Source organism: Rattus norvegicus, chromosome 19 (assembly GCF_021556685.1).
Source record: "Rattus norvegicus strain SHRSP/BbbUtx chromosome 19, alternate assembly SHRSP_T2T, whole genome shotgun sequence".
NCBI lineage: Eukaryota > Metazoa > Chordata > Mammalia > Rodentia > Muridae > Rattus > Rattus norvegicus.
The window spans coordinates 36,778,771-36,796,529 of NC_141552.1; the positions used below are offsets into that span (position 1 = coordinate 36,778,771).

The following is a 17,759-nucleotide window of genomic DNA, read 5'->3' on the forward strand; positions in this document are numbered from 1 at the left end:
GGGAATTCTGTCTTTTCCTTCCTCTGTGTGGGTCTCAAGGACCGAGTGCAGGTGGTCAGGCAGCAAGGCTCTGTGTCCACTGAGCCATTACTCAAACCCTGACTTTGCAGTTTAATTGTATCTATTCCCTCATTTCTTTCACAGTTCTCCCTCTTGAATAACTTTTGTATTTTATTATAGTTGTTATTTACTTGTAAACATTCATTGATTTCTAACATTTGAGTATTCTGTTATTTCCCCCTTTGTCTTCAATTACCAAATAAAACTAACTGCTCATCTAGATTACTATATCAAGTTATCATAAAGGATTAAAGGAGGGGGAAAAAACTTCCAAAATAAACATAACTAAAGGTATTCGTGAGTGCTAAGCACTAGAGAAATAGGATAAAATCAATCATGAGAACAGGAGAAAGACTAAGTCACACTGAAAGAGAAAATAAGCAAATAAATATCAGGAAAAAAATCAAGCATTGTTTAATCAGTGAATAGACAAACCACTGGGTAAATACAAGAAAAAGAAGCAGGCAGAGGCCACTCAAAACAACTAGAAGAAAACAACAAAATGGTAGAACTAATGCAGACAACTTAAAAGAACCATGAATGTAAATGGTCTAAATTTTCCAATTAAAAGACAGAGACTAGCTAATTGGATTTTTTCAAAATGGACATAACAATTTGTTGCTTGCAATATCTCATCATAAATGACTCCCACAAACATAGAGGAAAGATGGCCAAGAAATAGAATCTGAAAACAAGTAAGAAAAGCTGTAGTTACAACTAACTCAACAGACTTCATGACAAAATAAGTCAGAAGAGAGATATTGATAAAGACAGAAAGGCACCACAAAATACAATGATTGCAAATACTTATTCGAAGATTGTTGGGACACCAACACAATAATATCATGGGCTCTAACCCAACAACAACCGATGGTTTCAATACCCTACTCTTATCAATCAACTTTTTAAGTTGTCAAATAGTAGAATTATATTACCCTAAATGTCACATGGATTTAACGGAAATTTACAGAGTATTTTATCTAGCAGATGCAGAATCCAAGTTCATTTTATCATCGTATATTCTCCAAACAGGTCAAACTTTAAACAATAAAGGAAGTCTTATAATCATAAAGGATTGATAAACTAAATATAAAACTTACAATAGTGTCTTTCATTGTGCCAGATCATAAGGGAATAAAACCAGAAAAAAAACAGAAAAAAACCAGAAAAATTTGTAGAAATGGAGATTGAACAATATAATTTACAATGAACAGCAATTCACTGAAGAAATAGGGGAAAGTGAGGGTTGCAAAATTCCTTAAGTGAAATAAGGACGGACATACAGCATATAGGACCCAGATAAAACAAAAGTAGTTCTGGAGGAAATTCTCTATCATGACCATCTACAGTCTTATGTCCTGAAGAAGAAGACATAATTATGCATCAAAGGGACTTAAATTCACAGAATAGTACCTCCCTGAGCTGCAGAATGTCTATTAGTTTATCAGCTCATGGAAATTTTTCCTAAATAGATAAGTTGAAGAGATTTGATCTTAAAGGGACTAAAGATTCCTAAAAGTCAAACAAATGACCTAGTAATGCATCCAGAGAACTTAAAAATAAGTGGTTGGGTAAAACAACCGAATACAGGACAGGGGAATGAAAAGAGGTAGCCATACACAAAAGCATGAAAAGGCTACACTGTTGGAACAGGCTAGCCAGCAATTCCAGAGACGCACCACTCTGCTGTACATTCCCACGAAGAGGGAGGCCATGTAGTTCGGTAAATGTTTGAAGAATCAGTGCATAAGTGCATTCACGGATGGTGAGATGCCAGTAGAGTTTGCTTACCATATAAACATTATGTCCAAAGGTTCTTTCTCTGAGAGGTAAACTTCCTTGAGCCTGAGTATGCACTGTGCCTAGCCAAGTCACTTGACAGAAATACTATGAAGATAATTTAGGAATCGTCTGAAGGTCTGTAGGGGGTGAGGTTTCTTCCTAACTTGAGAATAGGGATTCTAGGAAATGCCAGCCCAGAGAGGCTGTGAGAAATGTGTCCTCACTTCCCAGCTGAGCAGAGTGGCAATGGGAGGTATTCTGATATGTTCATCTTTGTAAAAGGACCCCAGACCAACACTTGCCACTAGCTGCAGGCACCTGCCTGCTGCTGTCTGCTCTTGAGAGTTCAAGAGCATTGAATTGAGGTGAGAGTGCTGGAGGGAAAAGTGCTTATGTAAGAAGCTGTTGGATGAGTTTCTAGCCACTTGTAATCTGAGAATTGGGTACTGACTGTTCAGATAAAAGTGGGTAAACTCTTAGTGGGTGTTGCTTGGAGGTCCCAACTGGCACCCAGAGAACTCTTTGGAAAGGAGAGCTCTTTTGTCATTTTAGATTACATAACTGGGCTGGTTGAGCAAGACTTAAGGAGGCGAGTCCCCAGGTCCACAACAGAAGCTTTGCTAAAGGAGCAAATAGCTCACAGATCCGCAGAACCCTACAATGCGCCTCTACCCTCTGGTCTGGCTTTTTCTTGCTGCGTGCACAGCTTGGGGTAAGTTCTTCTGGGTACAAATGTTTGTGTGTACATTTTCTGTCTTCATTTTGAGCACAAGTAGGTGATGCTGTGGATAAAATAGTCCCAGTCACTTGGTAAGTTTTGCTTTCTGCTCTTGAAGGGGTATATTGAAGTCCAAAGAGCCTGGGTCTCACAAAGACATAGAGGAGGACAGACACCTGGATACCTAGGCACAGGAGGCATGGGAAAGCTGAAGAAAGCTTATTCTGTTTCCCTGTGATTCTTAGTCAACTTGCAAGCAGGTCACAGAGAGAGGCTGATCAAAACATTGAAAGCATAAACTCAGGAGCCTAGATAAACTAGGGTGGCTCCTAGTCAATACCTCCAATTTGATATCCTAAAGTTTACAGTGCCTTGGAGATGCAGCACCTAGGAGACCCATCTCTAAAGCAGAGATGACCAGAGCACCTTTGTCACTAAGGATAAAATGCATGGCTGCTTCTGCAGCACCTAAGACGGTGCTGGGTCCAGATGATAGGTGAAGAGGTAGGCAAAAGGTTAGGCTGAAAACTTAAAGGATTAATAGAAATTTCAATGTGCTTAAATTAGACAATTGAGATGATGATGTCATACTGAAGTTCCAAAGAGTCAGGGACAGGTTATAGGGATGGTGTAGAAGAGATCAGTAAGGATGCGAGAGCAAGGGAGAGGCAGGGACAAGAACCATGGTAGTGGTTTTGCCTGGAAAGAAGAGAGGTGACGGGGGTGTGGGGTGGTTACATGCAGTTCTTTGGGAGATTTGGAGGATGTAGACTTTCTTCAGTTTTGTTGTTGTTGTTGTTTGTTTCTTTTCTTTTTCTTTTTCTTTTTTTTATGTCTAGATTGTGGAGATCAGGACAGGTGGGGTGGCCCAGACAAAAGAGACTCAGATAAGATGGGGAATGGGACCTCCATTAGTTAAGCCCTGGGGATCCCAAATCCCCCAGCCTGAAATGCCACCCTATTTTCACCTTTTTATAGTTGATGCTTGGTGCTTTGAACTCTTGCCTGTTCACCTGCCAAGACTTCTTTAAGGAATTCTGTAAAGAGAATGAATGTGCTTGGACACACACTGCACTCTGATAGTGTACAATTCTAAATACATAATTACATAATATCTGCACCATTGCTGTGTATCCACTTGACACAAGCATATGACCCCAGGTAATCTTTCTACCCATTTCAGGGTAGACCATTACTGAGCTGACCCAGGCTATATCTCCTGAGGCTTTACCCCCTTCTTAGAAGTGCTGAACATACATCGGCATCTCACCCCATCCTCCTTGGTCTTTCAGAATATCATAAAGTTTGTTGTGTATGTACATGTCTACCAGAAAGTTCATCATTCTTTGTAATAACTAGTAACAACAACTTGAATATTCACAGTGTGCAGCTGGTTGTTTTTAGCATGAGACATAGAGGCTGGATTGTATGAGGAGTTTTCAGTTCTATTGACTACTTTCCACTAAATTTGAAAATTTCCCTATCTTTTCTGGCCACAAACTTTGAGGAAGATGGCATCTTATCTGAATTCAAAGACCCTGCCCAATGAGAAATGTTCTCACAAACTGAGACCCCTGAAGTCAGACAAGAGAAGACATCAGGAAGGCCAAGACCAAGTGTCTCTAAGTCCATCAACCATGCAAAGAAGGACTAGGTTGGCTTGTGCAGGTCTCACAATGGGTAGAAAGAGAAGAGGTGAGGAAGTTGTAGAGACTGCCTGTTCTATAAGAATGAAAGTAATAGGGCAAATGGTTTTGATGCTGTCTCTCTTCTCTGGAAGACCATGTGCAGAACTCCAAGAAGAATGTTCTGGAAGTATGTTGTCTGCTTTACCACAGAGCTATTTGTGCTGCTTATTTGTTTACTAAGTAAGACCCAACCCTTTACTCAGTCATCCAGGGTCTTCCCTGGTATGCACTTTCTCTTCTAAGGTTATCTTTCTCTGTTATGGACTCCTCCTGGTGGCAGTCATAGGACACCCACCCTTCCCAGCTGGGCTATGTGCTGTCTGTGAGCCACAGCATTCTTTCTCATTCCTGCAATTCCATTCCCCCTTCCCACTCCCTTTGCTACTCCCCACACTGTAAGACACAACTCTTTTTTTTAGACCCAATTGATAAGATATAATTGCCCACTTAAACATACAAAGCCCGATACCACCCATCCCTTAGGAACATTGATAACAACCTGTAAATACACAGAGCAGAATCTTAACATCACCTGCCATGGCTTCCCCCCCCCTTTCTCTCCCACTGTCTCCTGTCTCTTCCTTTCTCTCCTAGTCTCCTCCTCTTCCTTCAAACTTCTCTCCCGCCCATCCTTCCTTCTCCTCCAATGATAGGCCCCCTTCTATTCTGTACCTGCCTCTCACCTGCACTTTATAAATTCAATGGGGAGGTGGTTCTGGTGAAGTCACCTGAGTTCTGGGTCCTTGACTAGGCACTGTCCTTGGGGCAGTGGAATTAGCATCAAAATACAGATAACTTCAGGGCAAACCACAACATTTCCTCCTTTGTCCAGTTAAAAAGCCTTTTCACTTACATATAAATTGAGTACAATTATTACCATTCTACAATTTATAAAGCATATGATACACTCAACACCCAGTCCATCACTATATCAGTTAGACAGAACATTTAGTCTCAAGCTGGAATGAATAACTAAGACACAACTCTTGTGTGATCAATTAGGAGTCTCTCTCTCTCTTTTGACTGCTATATCCCTTTCCTGGCTCTAGCCCAGTAGAAAATCTCATGAATCTCAATATTAAGTCAAGTGTGTCTGCTGCCATGTATACAAGGTGAGCCTCCCTAAGGACGGACAACCTCTTGTCTATCTTCTTACCCATCTTGCAGCTCAGCACCAGGATCCTAGTGGATAAACATTTCCAGTGGAAACCAAAACTCATTTTCATGCTTGATACCTCTCTTATCAAGTGACTTAGGCCAGATGCTTTTAAGACACCAATATACTTTAGACTTTAATTAGCCCTCTGAGATGAGGTCAATTTTCTTCACTTAGTATTATGTAAGAAGCAAATGAGACCTAGAAAGCGTTGGGTGACTTTATCAATGCCATCAGTTCTGAAGTGACAAACCCACCAAGAATGCAAATCTACCTCTGCCTTACTGATGTGTCCTTATTTTTTCTTGTCCAACAGGGTATCCATCCTCACCACCTGTGGTGAACACTGTTAAAGGCAAAGTCCTGGGGAAGTATGTCAATTTGGAAGGATTTGCACAGCCTGTGGCTGTTTTCCTGGGAATCCCCTTCGCCAAGTCCCCTCTTGGCTCCTTGAGGTTTGCTCCACCACAGCCTGCAGAGTCTTGGAACTTTGTGAAGAATACTACCTCCTACCCACCTATGTAAGCCACTGGCATAGGTCTGTTTCAAAATAAAGGGGATGAAGATGTTTTAGTCCCATCCTGAACCTTGACAATGTTTGAGTGTGGGTGGGTAGGACGACATGGGTGAAGAGAACAATGGAGGTGACTTTAAGTTCTTATGCCCAAGTCTATCCAGCCACCTAATCACCACTGAACAATAGCTGGTGTCCCCCACTCAGTCTTAGAACCAAGTGAAAAGCCAAGGAGTCCAGATAGCCTAAAATGTCAGTGTAGGCAGTGATTGTTTCCTTGGTAAGGTACTTGTGAGGATTCAAGGATTCCACTCCTGGCGGTGTCCTTACTACTGAATGCTTTTCTTCTAAAAATACCATTTGCTATATTTTTCCATTCTAATTGCAAATGTAAGACACAAATACTGAAAACAGAAAAAGCAGTTGAACACACAGAAGTAAATGTAACAAAGTGAAAAAATCAGGTACAATCCAATTGCTCATAATTACTGTGAGCATTTGCGGTCATATCTCCAGTTTTTTGTCTGTGTTTGTCCTCCCTTTATGCATGGGTTATGAGTATGGAACATTTGGGGGATGATTTGCACATTTATAGCATCAAAATTATTCTTCACTATCAATGCAACAGCCAAGGTTTAGCAGTTACATTAACTGGATATAAAATTAGACTCTGCATCCAATCTTTAATTTGGGTTAAGTTCTTTCCATGTTGTTGACAGTGTGACAACATGGTGATGAATTTTTAACCAAATAATTACATGGAATCATGGAGATTTGGGGAGAAATTTAAGAAGTGACATTTCTGAGTCCAGAAGTAGGAATTTGAATAAGTTTGTCTCCAGAAATATTTAAAATGAACACCCTTCTCCCAGGCAAACATGAAAACCGCTGTTCAGAGGAACTCTTCCTATGCTTTACCTTTTTCAAAGCATGTATGTATTAGATAAGCAACATGAGCTGATAAGAATTTAAGAGTGCAACATTAGTCTTTATTTGAGAGTTCTAAACACTAGTGAAGTTGAACTCTTCATCACTCATTGGTCATTTGGTTCCTAGTTCTGTGAATTATGCTCCTTTCTCCCATTGGGTAGGATAATTACCTAGGCTAGACACACAAAGGTCACCTTTTCTATTCCACTTCCACCATGCAACATCTGTGGAGGCTTGGCATTTGAGCGCCTCTGCTCTCTCTTGGACAAACTGGAAGCAAGGTACGATCTGTAGAACAAAATAATGGACACTTGGGGTTAGTGTCTTTAATGACTACTACTCCAGGAGAAGTTGATCAGTGCCTGAAACTCTGAAGAACTCAATTATTGCTACCAATTCCACTCTACAATGGGCACTTAATCAGGACAACCCACGGTGATTGTTGATGGACTAGCAAGATGAAAGAAACTTAGCAGGCCAGATGGTGAGACTCTTAGAGACATATTACTCACCTCACCTGTCCCTAACAGGCTAAAGCCAGAGCTTGAAATTCAGCCAAAATTACTCAGCATGTCAGTGGTGGAGGCAATGCCAGAATGATGTCTTCTTATGTGTCTGCTAAAGATAACACCTCTAGACTATAATGGGTAATTTTCCTGGATGATAGAAGATTCCCAAAGATGGGAGCATGTTTACCTACAAAAGCATTGTCATACTCCATTGAACAAGCCTAGCGGGGTGCAGAGCTCTGTTCAAACAGGGCAGGGAATACTCTATCCTAGGAAATATGAGATCAGCATGTGAATTCCTCACTATATGGAATGCAGTATTCCAAAGGCCCAGCAAGGGAAAGTTACCTAGTCCTCCCTCTGAATGCTTATGAGACTCTAGAGTCTTAGTAGCTCCACCAGGAAACTCAAAACTCTATTAATTTATAACCATGACTCTAATCCAGTGAGGAAAACTTTAGCTATGTGCTCAAAACTCCAAGTACAAGGTCGTGTCCTCATTAATATGTGCAAGTTTCGATTTAGTGCAACCTCAGATATTCTCTCTCCACTTCCAGGTGCTCTCAAGATGCTGTTGGAGGGCAGGTTCTCTCAGAGCTTTTCACCAACAGGAAGGAAAACATTCCTTTACAGTTTTCTGAAGACTGCCTCTACCTGAATGTTTATACTCCCGCTGACTTGACAAAGAACAGCCGGTTACCAGTATGTATGGGGACCACTGGACCAGAAATCTGAGTCCCAGCCTCCAACTCTTCATGGGCAACCAGAAAGGGGTAGCAACAGCTCAGAGGCCAGAGTTGATTCAAGAACAGTGGGACCTCAGATTTTTTCCAGTGACATCAGTTCTGAGTGGAGATCACAGGAAATTCCTAAGTTTTCTCATACAAATATAAGGAAAAGTATGGGTCATTGTTGTTATTAGGTTAGATTCTGATCCCCAAAGAAAGTAAATCTCTCTGTGCAATTAGAGAAACTGAGGCTGCAGTAGAGATGGGAGAACACATGGAAGGGTGCTCAGAAGACTCAGGTCCTCTGACCGACATACCTGTGCTTTTAGACAGTGTCTGGGAGGGAGAGTAATTGATGCCTTTATTCTTAGGTCATGTGTGACAAACGTGAAGAGTTTCACTGTTAAGTGAAGGTATTCACTGCCCCATGAAGGACTAAGGAGTGAGAACCCTGAGGTTCTCTAGTCAGCACTTTCTCTGCCTGTAGGTAGCATCCTGAGATTTTTACTGTAGATAATTTCCCAGTGACCAAGTGAATCACTTTGACACAGTGCCAGAGATGAGCAGCCTGACAGGTACAGATGACAAGGTTAGGGAGGGTCTTTTAAAAAAGGAGTTGATCCCTGGGTTGTAAAAGGCCAACACCCAACAAATTACCCAGAAACTCTTTTACGTGGAGCTTATGTGGATCTTATGAATTTGGGATAATTGCAGATTTGTGTGCTGAAACTTAGTACTACCTGGGCTTGGCACTCAACCAGAGATGAGGATAAACCTTAGTCACACACACACACACACACACACACGTACATACACACAGGCACATACACATATACATACATACATTCATACGCATACAAACACACACATAAACATATACACATGCATATGTACATACATATACAAACACATATACATATACATACATACACACATATACATACACACATACTTACACAAATGCATAAACATACACACACACACACACACACACACACACACACACACACACACACACACACACCACCTTCTACAGTGCATTTAGTATCCCTAAACACACAGTCAGACTTGGGCTTGGAGAAGGGAGAAATTTAAGCCTGGCTTTCAAGGACCTCACCATTGGGTCTGCACAGTTACATCATAACCTCTTCGATATGCCTTTACCTATGATTCTTGGGTTCAGCAATTACTTTTAGATGACCTTGACTTAATCTCTCCTAGAGGTGACAGGAATCCCTGAGGGAGGAGATGGGCTTGATAGTTTTATGAGAGACCTCCTAGGACAGTGGTTCTCGGCCTTTCTAATGCTTTAATACAGTTTCTCATGTTGTGGTGACATCCCTACAACCATAAAATTATTTCATTGTTATTTCATAATAATAATTTTGTACTGTTATGAATTATAATGTAGATATCTAATATGCAGGATATCTAATGAGCTACTCCCAAAGGGGTTTTGACCTTTGAGTCCTGCTTTTGAGAAGATGGGAGAGCAGAGCCATTTCTTAACCTCTTACATGGGAATTGTTCTACGAAGCTCAACACCTGGAGGCTGCATCACAGTTCTGCCTGAGTGCACACAACTGCTGACACTAGTTAGACCCATAAGATGCTCTAACTCCTGGTCTAACAGTGGGTTCACTGCACAGCAACCGTGAGCAGACTTTGGACAGCTCAGCATTGGGGGGCTAGAGTCAGGGACCAGGTTGAAGCTATAACCATTGTTTTTTTATGCCCACCCCACTGCCTGAATAATTACATGGAGGTTTATTTATTTATGAATAAGCACCTAGGCCTTAAGCTAGGCTTGTTTCCTAACTAACTTGTAACTCAATCAACCCATTTATACTATTCTATGTCTGCCGTGTGACTAGCTACCTCTCCTCAGTTTCATACATCTGACTTCCTCCAAGCAAAATCCTCTCAGGCCTGTTTCCCAGAGTTCCTCTGTCTCTGGCAGATGTTCAGCCTTCTAATCCTGCCTCAGTTTAATGGCCACCAGATTTTTTTTATCAAAAGCTAATGCTTTTACACAGCACACAAGAGATTGTCCCTACAGGAAGCTTTGTTTCTACCTCTTCTTTTCTGGGAAACCTTGGCTAAGTGCTGCATTTCTTATCTGTCACATAGTAAAATACTTTCTCTACCATCTGGGTAGATTATTTTTATTTCTTTGTGCAATTCTGGGTCTATGTATTCATTATGCTTTTCCTTAGCAACAGTATCTGGATATTATTTTGCACACTCTCATTTCTTCCTTTATTGATGTACTCTTTAAATTAAAAAAATGAAGAACAAAATTATATCTCCTCGCAAGCTCAAGTCTATCAGAGTAACTGGTATGTAAAAGTTTTAAAGATAATGCTAGCAGAAGACTTAAGACTTTCTGGAGAAAGCCAAGTATGAGACAGGATTAGCAGCATGGTGCGTATGAGTGTGCAAGAAAGGAGGCACATTTGGAAGGTGCCCCATCAGGGTAGTGTGTGTCTCATCAGATGATCACTTACATATTGGAAAATCTAGTTTACCAGTGAGGAATTACCTGGGATAAAATGAAGAAGAAATATAAGAGCTGACCCTTTTATGTTCATTCAGGCACAGGTGATAAGACCAGGAGCAGGAAATCAATATCTTTGACCTTTGAGCTGTTCCCATGATAATGTTCTCTGTTTGAGCATCTTGGGAGGATGTGAGAAATGAGAAATACAGTGGGGTACCATGTTACATTATATTTTCTAGCAGAAGCTGAGGGAGTTTGAAAGAGAGAGATACATGGTATAGCCTTGCTGTGCATTTGTGTGATTTGAATGGTGGCCACAGAGACCATAACTTAGAGGCTGGTGACCAAATCAAATAACCTTTGCTGTGTTCCCAAGTCTGCTATGTATATGACCCAACTCCCCAGTAGCACCAAAAGCTGTCTCAGTACACTGATCGTTTGGGCTGCAGGATTGGTATGTTCTTGTCCAGGTGATGGTGTGGATCCATGGAGGTGGACTGGTAGTGGGTGGATCATCCACCTATGATGGACAGGCCCTCTCTGCCCATGAAAATGTGGTGGTGGTGACCATTCAGTATCGCCTTGGCATCTGGGGATTCTTCAGGTAAGATATTGGACTGTCCTCTCTCCATCTTAGCCATTACATCGATCTGAAGCTAGTTAATCACAAAGCAGTTTTATATAATGCAAGATATGGGAAACTGAACCTGGAAGATAGGCTGGTTCCATTAAGTGGATTACTATTGAAGGCATGGAAAAACATAGAAGAACAAATGCATGTGAAAAGGCCACATGATGAGAGTGGAAGCTAGAAGCAGGGGAGATCTTGCTACTTTAATTTTTAAAGATTTATTTATTTTTATTTTATGCATGTGAGTGTTTTGCCTACATATATGTCTGTGCACTGTCTAACTGATGCCTGCATAGGCTAGAAGAGGGCTTCAGATGTCCTAGAGTTGGAGCTATGGTGGACTGTGGGATGCCATTAGGTGCTAGGTATTTGGTAAGAACAATAAGTACTATTATACACTGAGCCATCTCCCCAGACCAGAGCTTGTTATTTTTTATAACAAAGTACCTTCTGATGAACTAGGTTCTGTGAAAGCTGTACAGATCCCTCCTGAGAGCTGTGCACTCAGAAAAATAATCACCTTGCCCTCAACCTCACCCATTACATGTTGTTTCACAGATGAATAGTACGCCACAATAGAAGCCAGAATCCTAGAAATGAACTACTGGGAAATAGCACATATCTATGCCAAAGTATCCACTCTGACTCTCTGCTAAGCCCTGAGTCTGGGGTAGGGAAAATTATTAGAGCAGTTTGTTATTACACACTTACTGTTTTAGCACAAGATGTGTTTCATTCAACGTGTTCTATGAGACCTGTCATGTCTCTGAACAATGTCTCTAAGTCGTTGAGACCTATACTTAGAAGAGCTACATTTATGCTGCTATTCTTGTACCCAGGACCTTTGCACCTGCAGCTTCCCCTGGGTGAAATTCCATTCTTTGGATACCCAGGAGACCTGTGTCTTCATTTTATTCAGGTCCCCACCAAACCCACTCACTGCCTCCAGGAAGTCCTTTCAAATGAAAACTACCTAAAATGCCACCCTCACAGGCCCACATCTGTCACAGGATGTGCATGGTTTTCTTTTTCTACTGTCTGGAATCATTCTCTATTCATCTGCTGGTTCCTGGTCTGCAGTAGTCAGAGATTTGTGGTTTCTTCTCACCGTGCTCTAGCTCTGAGCAGTGCTGGATGCAATATTAATTCCTTGGTACAAAGCTGCTGGAAGTTGAGCATAGAGCCCCCACATAGCGCACTGCTTCATAAATGAGAATCAAATAGACTTCCTTGTCAGGGATGCAATGCACAACCTGATGCTGGGGTGTTTGGGGGTCCCCATCCCATTTGAGGAATTGAGATCCTTGCTAGCTTTGACATGATATCTAAGTCTTGATGTTCTCTTGCAGCACAGGGGATGAACACAGCCAGGGCAACTGGGGTCATTTGGACCAGCTGGCTGCACTGCACTGGGTCCAGGACAATATTGCCAACTTTGGGGGCAACCCAGGCTCTGTGACCATCTTTGGAGAATCTGCAGGAGGTTTCAGTGTTTCTGTTCTTGTAAGTGTTCCTAGCTCCAGGTAGAACCCCCAAGTTTATGTGTCTGAACCACCTTAAAAACCATCCACCATCCAATCCCAGCCATGAACATCTTTGCTTAGAAGATTATATTTACAACGTACCATCAGAAGGTAGACAGCTAAAGACTAAATGCCCCTGTGCTCCCGTGAAGCTCAAGCTTATTTTTCTAGTCTCTCTCTCTCTCTCTCTCTCTCTCTCTCTCTCTCTCTCTCTCTCTCTCTCTCACACACACACACACACACACACACACACACACACACACACAGTTTTTATGAACTATAGCCCTAGGTAAAAAGTACAAATACAAGTATGAATTTCAGCATGAGTTACAGCAGGTTTCCTTCAAGTCGGAACTATTCATTGAGGAAAGTTAAAGTCCAAAAACAGAATGGAGCTTCCCCTGAGGAGGTATGACAGCTTATGCACGCCTAAGAGGGAAGGCAGCCAACTTTAAATAACCTGGATATCCTAGGGCAGTAGGTGTGGGGATAGAGGGAAAGGAGGTGGAATGGGGGAGAATATACAGAAGGTTCTATGAGCCATATGATACTGCCTTGCAGTTGAGTAGAAAATAGCCAATATTAATACATATTTCAAACCTGTATTGGTTTTATATTCAAAGGCATAAATGTTGAAGTAGAGAAAAGAATACAAGTTAATCCCAAGAATAAAGTTGTCCATCTCCCTGCTACCCAGAGATTATTACTATAAGATTTTTATGTTTATTTCTCTAATCTTTCCCAACAATTTTATTTAACTGCCCATATCATCTATATGTCTTTCTGTCTGTCTTCTTCCATCCATGCATAATCTCTTTTATTTTTCCTTAGTATGCAACTACATTTGATCTTCAATTCTTTTATCCAAAATAAAATGTAATAATGCAATAATAGAACATAAATATTTTCCTAAATATAAAACACCTCTTTGGTGTTCTCTTTTATAATTGCATAATATTCCATGGTAGGAATAAATCTTTATCACCAAATTTTATAATATTAGAATCATGGGTTGTTTCCAAGTTTTACTATTAACAAAGAACAAGCATTCTTTGACATTTTTACAGACCCCCATAGTTCTTATTCATTGGCTATATTCTGAAGAATGGGAATTATGGGACAGAGTCTGAAGTTCAGAGTTAAGAGTTTTCCCTGTTTTCCCTGTGAGCTCCTGCCACCTGAGTCCCATTCTATCTCTTACTCTGGTCACTGTTTCCATCCCACTGTTATTCTCTTTGGGGGAATGTAAGATCAAAGAGAAGCCTGGGAAGCATATCAGGAGACACAAGGAGCACCACAGTCCCCAAATGAATGGTCAGGGCAGAAGAGCACCTGGGGGAAGCCTTAAAGAGCAAGTGAACCACTGGCCACTCTGGTAAGCGTATACTCTTCCTCCTCTTCTTTCCCTTGCTAGGTGTTATCTCCTCTGGCCAAGAACCTCTTCCACAGGGCCATTTCTGAGAGTGGTGTGTCCCTCAATACTGCTCTGATTACAACAGATAGCAAGCCCATTGCTAATGTAAGTACCACTATGAACAGAACATGTGCCCTTTGCTCTTCTGGGGTTCTCAGGTTATTCTTTCCATGGAGTTCAATTTAAAGGCTCAGGGGATGCTTGAAGGGAGAATGGTTGAAGGAGAAGGACTGCTATGGCTCTGTTTAAGTCCCACTATGCAGGTTCCACATTTGTATGAATCATAGTATGCAGATGTCCTGCAATCCGGCATGCGTTTTAGTATGGTTAGCCACATCTCATACATCAGCTCACCCTAAAAGTAGGGACAGTCATCACCCTTATCTATGTGTGCAGAAACTGAGGTAAAAGTTTTCTCTATGACTTACCTACAGCCAACTATTTAGGAAATGAAGAAAGTGATACTTAACACCAGACAAACCTCCATAACAAAAGGCCTCCTTAGAAGTACTGAGACCCAAGAAAAGCATGTATAGTTAGTGCTTTAGAGATACTTGTATTAATGGGAATAATAAACAGTAATAGATATATTGGTTATTCATTCAACTCATCTCACTATCCCAGTTAGTAGCAGAGACAACGTTCTGTAGGATCATCACCCAGACTTACTTGTGGAGAATACATTCTTCAAACTTCTCTTGTCTTTACAACTTGTTTGTAAGGCCCAAGAATAGTGACATTTGCCTATAATACCAGCATTTGAGAAATGGTGGCAGGAGGAATGCTATACATTTTAGACTAGCCTGGTCTACAGAAAAACATTCAAGACTGTCCAAAACTGCATGATCTTCTAAATAAATAGGCAGATAATAGATGATGGATAAGTGATGATAAAGAGATAAAGAGATAGATAGATAGATAGATAGATAGATAGATAGATAGATAGATAGATAGATAGATGATGGATGGGTAGATGATAGACAGGCAGTGAGACAGACAGACAGATAGAAATATGGAGAAATATAGAAAGAGGGAGAGAAAAAATTGAGTATGGGATAGAATCCACTATGTACACCAATGGAGGCTGAAGTCATTGTTTTTAAACTCTGCTGTTGCCTGTGATTTCTGGCAGCTGATTGCTACTCTTTCTGGGTGTAAAACCACCACATCAGCTGTTATGGTTCATTGCCTGCGCCAGAAGACAGAGGATGAACTCCTGGAGACTTCATTAAAATTGGTAAGTATATCCATTCTACATGCTAGCAATAGTCACTCTATGTAATTAGGTCCAATCTTCATCTGTTTTGATGAAAGTATTCCAATAATAACATAATGAAAACTGCATGATATCCCTCTCTATTTATAAAGCTTACTTTTTAAATATTTTTTGTTTCAAAATGTATCTTACTGACCTGCAAATAAACACCATTCTGGATTTGGGGGTTGAGGGTATTCAGCATGTTTTTCAGAAAATCATCACAATATTATTTAATACTGAAACTAACTTATAAGAGAGCTATCTTTCTCCCAATTCATTCTTATACTATAGTACTACTATATTAGTTCATTCTTCTGCTCATCATGTGTATACATATATACATACATACACACACATATCCTTTCATCAAATGTTAGTAACATATCACTTTTTCTTTACCTACTTTCAATGTGTCCATAATTCATGAACTATCCAGCCAATTCATATCTACATTTCTTTCTCACTCCTTACCTTTCTTACATGTATTGGCCAACTTTACCCAGCCATCCATTCATCTGCCAGTCCACTATCCATCCAAAAGCACGTTGAAGTAAAAAATTAACATTTTTTTCTGTCTTACAGCGAACTACTAATAGAGAGATTCAGGCATGTACTTACTGATTTAGGAGTGACAGTACAGACAGAGAACACATTCAATACAGTTAGCAGGGCGAGTTCTTAGAGAAATCACATTTGAGATTTGTTGGACAGTCATAGGACTCTTCCCTCACAAGGAAACATAGCAGGACAAACATACAAAGAGCATGTAAGGTCTTAAGAAGTACTACATTGGGGGTGTATGTGGCTGAGCATTGATATAACTAAGCTCAACCAACCAAGCTCTTGGCCTAGCTATATGGACAATGGATACTTCAGGATACTCCTGTCCCCCACCCCTAATGGATTCTCCCTGTCTGTCCATGAGTTGAGTCAATATAGACTTGATGCTTTGGCCATTAGGTTCATAAAAGGAGCCCAAGATAGTCACAGAATTTAGACATCTGTATCCTAACAGCAGAAGAAAGCAAATATTTCAAGAGTCTTTGTGTGATACAAGAGACCTAGATTATTCAGAACTAGTAGGTGACTGTGGAAAAGGCAGGGGACCTAAGATCCTGGCACACTGTGAGATCGTCTGAGATCTGGGAGAAGTGCTTCTGTTTGTTTATCCTTTGTGCCAAGAGGTGTGTGCACGTGCTCACACACACACACAGACAGTGTACCCCTCACTGATGGAGGCGTGCCCCACAGTGAAGAGGATCTCCGCAGTTACCTTACCATCTAGGTGATGCCAATAGTTAAAGTGCAGTGTAATTACTAGTGGTTGGGATCTATATGGGGGAGTCCAAGTCATTGGCCTTTTATTCAATAAATTGAAATGCAAGTCCTCCCAGATTTCATAGTAGCAATGAAGAAAACTTTATTCAAAGGTAAAATGATAACATATATCATAATGAAATACAATGCCAAGAGTGGCAATGAGTGAGAGTACGTAAGGGTTCCAAGAAATGTTTAGAGCTTTCTATCATGAGGATCAAAAGAAGGAGTTCATAAAGATCAAAAGAAGGTGACATAGATTGGGTGCATACCTAGTTTGATTGACAGACTTGGATTATGTAAGTCTTTTCTAACAGTGTCTGTTCCATCCCATAATGTGTTTGATTTTTATTGTATACATGCCCAAGCATGCTTGAGCATAAGATAGCACAAAGAAGGTTTCTCCTAAGTGTTCCCTCAATGGGCACAATTTATCTTATTGCGTTTGCAACAAAAACTTGTTCAGGTCAGATCAACTCCTACATTCTATACCTAGATATATTCTGAAATACCTCTGCCTTAGTTAGGGTTCCATTGCTGTGAAGAGACACTGTAAACAAGACAACTGTCATTAAAAAATGGTTTCAATTGGGGCTGGCTCACACTTTCAGAGTTTCAGTTCATCATGATCATGATCATGATCATCATCATCATCATCATCATGATCATCATCATCATCATCATCATGGTGGGAAGCACAGCAGCATGCAAGCAGACTTAGTGCTGAGGCGACAAGAGTTCTACATCTTGATCCATAGGCAGCAGAAGGGGACTGGGTAACACAGGCCAGACTTGAGTATATATATGAGACCTCAAAGCCCTGCCTCTACAGTGACACACTTCCTCTAACAAGACCTTACCTCCTCTAATAACTCCACATCTCCTAATAGTGCCACTTCCCATGGGCCAAGTATATTGAAACCACCTCAAAAATTGAAGGGCAGACTTTATGGCTGTTAGGGGTAGAAAGTATCCCTTTATTTTGATTGATATGTACCTGCAGCTCAGTGCGGGTGGGAGTTCTAGGTTGT

The 17,759-nt window shown here is 40.8% G+C and overlaps 2 protein-coding genes across 4 annotated transcripts in view; one reads left to right on the plus strand and one right to left on the minus strand.

Moving 5' to 3' along the window:
- Positions 1–17,759, minus strand: part of LOC134483626 (carboxylesterase 1C-like) — a 117,562-nt gene that overhangs the window by 28,304 nt on the left and 71,499 nt on the right.
- Ces1dl1 (carboxylesterase 1D like 1) overlaps positions 1,987–17,759 on the plus strand; it is a 32,081-nt gene continuing 16,308 nt past the window's right edge. Inside the window, exons 1-8 of one of the 3 annotated variants that reach the window (XM_087594044.1) lie at positions 1,987–2,207; positions 2,395–2,554; positions 5,721–5,925; positions 7,915–8,059; positions 11,056–11,189; positions 12,566–12,719; positions 14,154–14,258; positions 15,286–15,390. In XM_087594044.1, the coding sequence (XP_087450170.1) occupies positions 2,503–2,554; positions 5,721–5,925; positions 7,915–8,059; positions 11,056–11,189; positions 12,566–12,719; positions 14,154–14,258; positions 15,286–15,390 (900 nt within the window). In that variant the 5' untranslated portion in view covers positions 1,987–2,207; positions 2,395–2,502. 3 annotated transcript variants of the gene reach the window in all.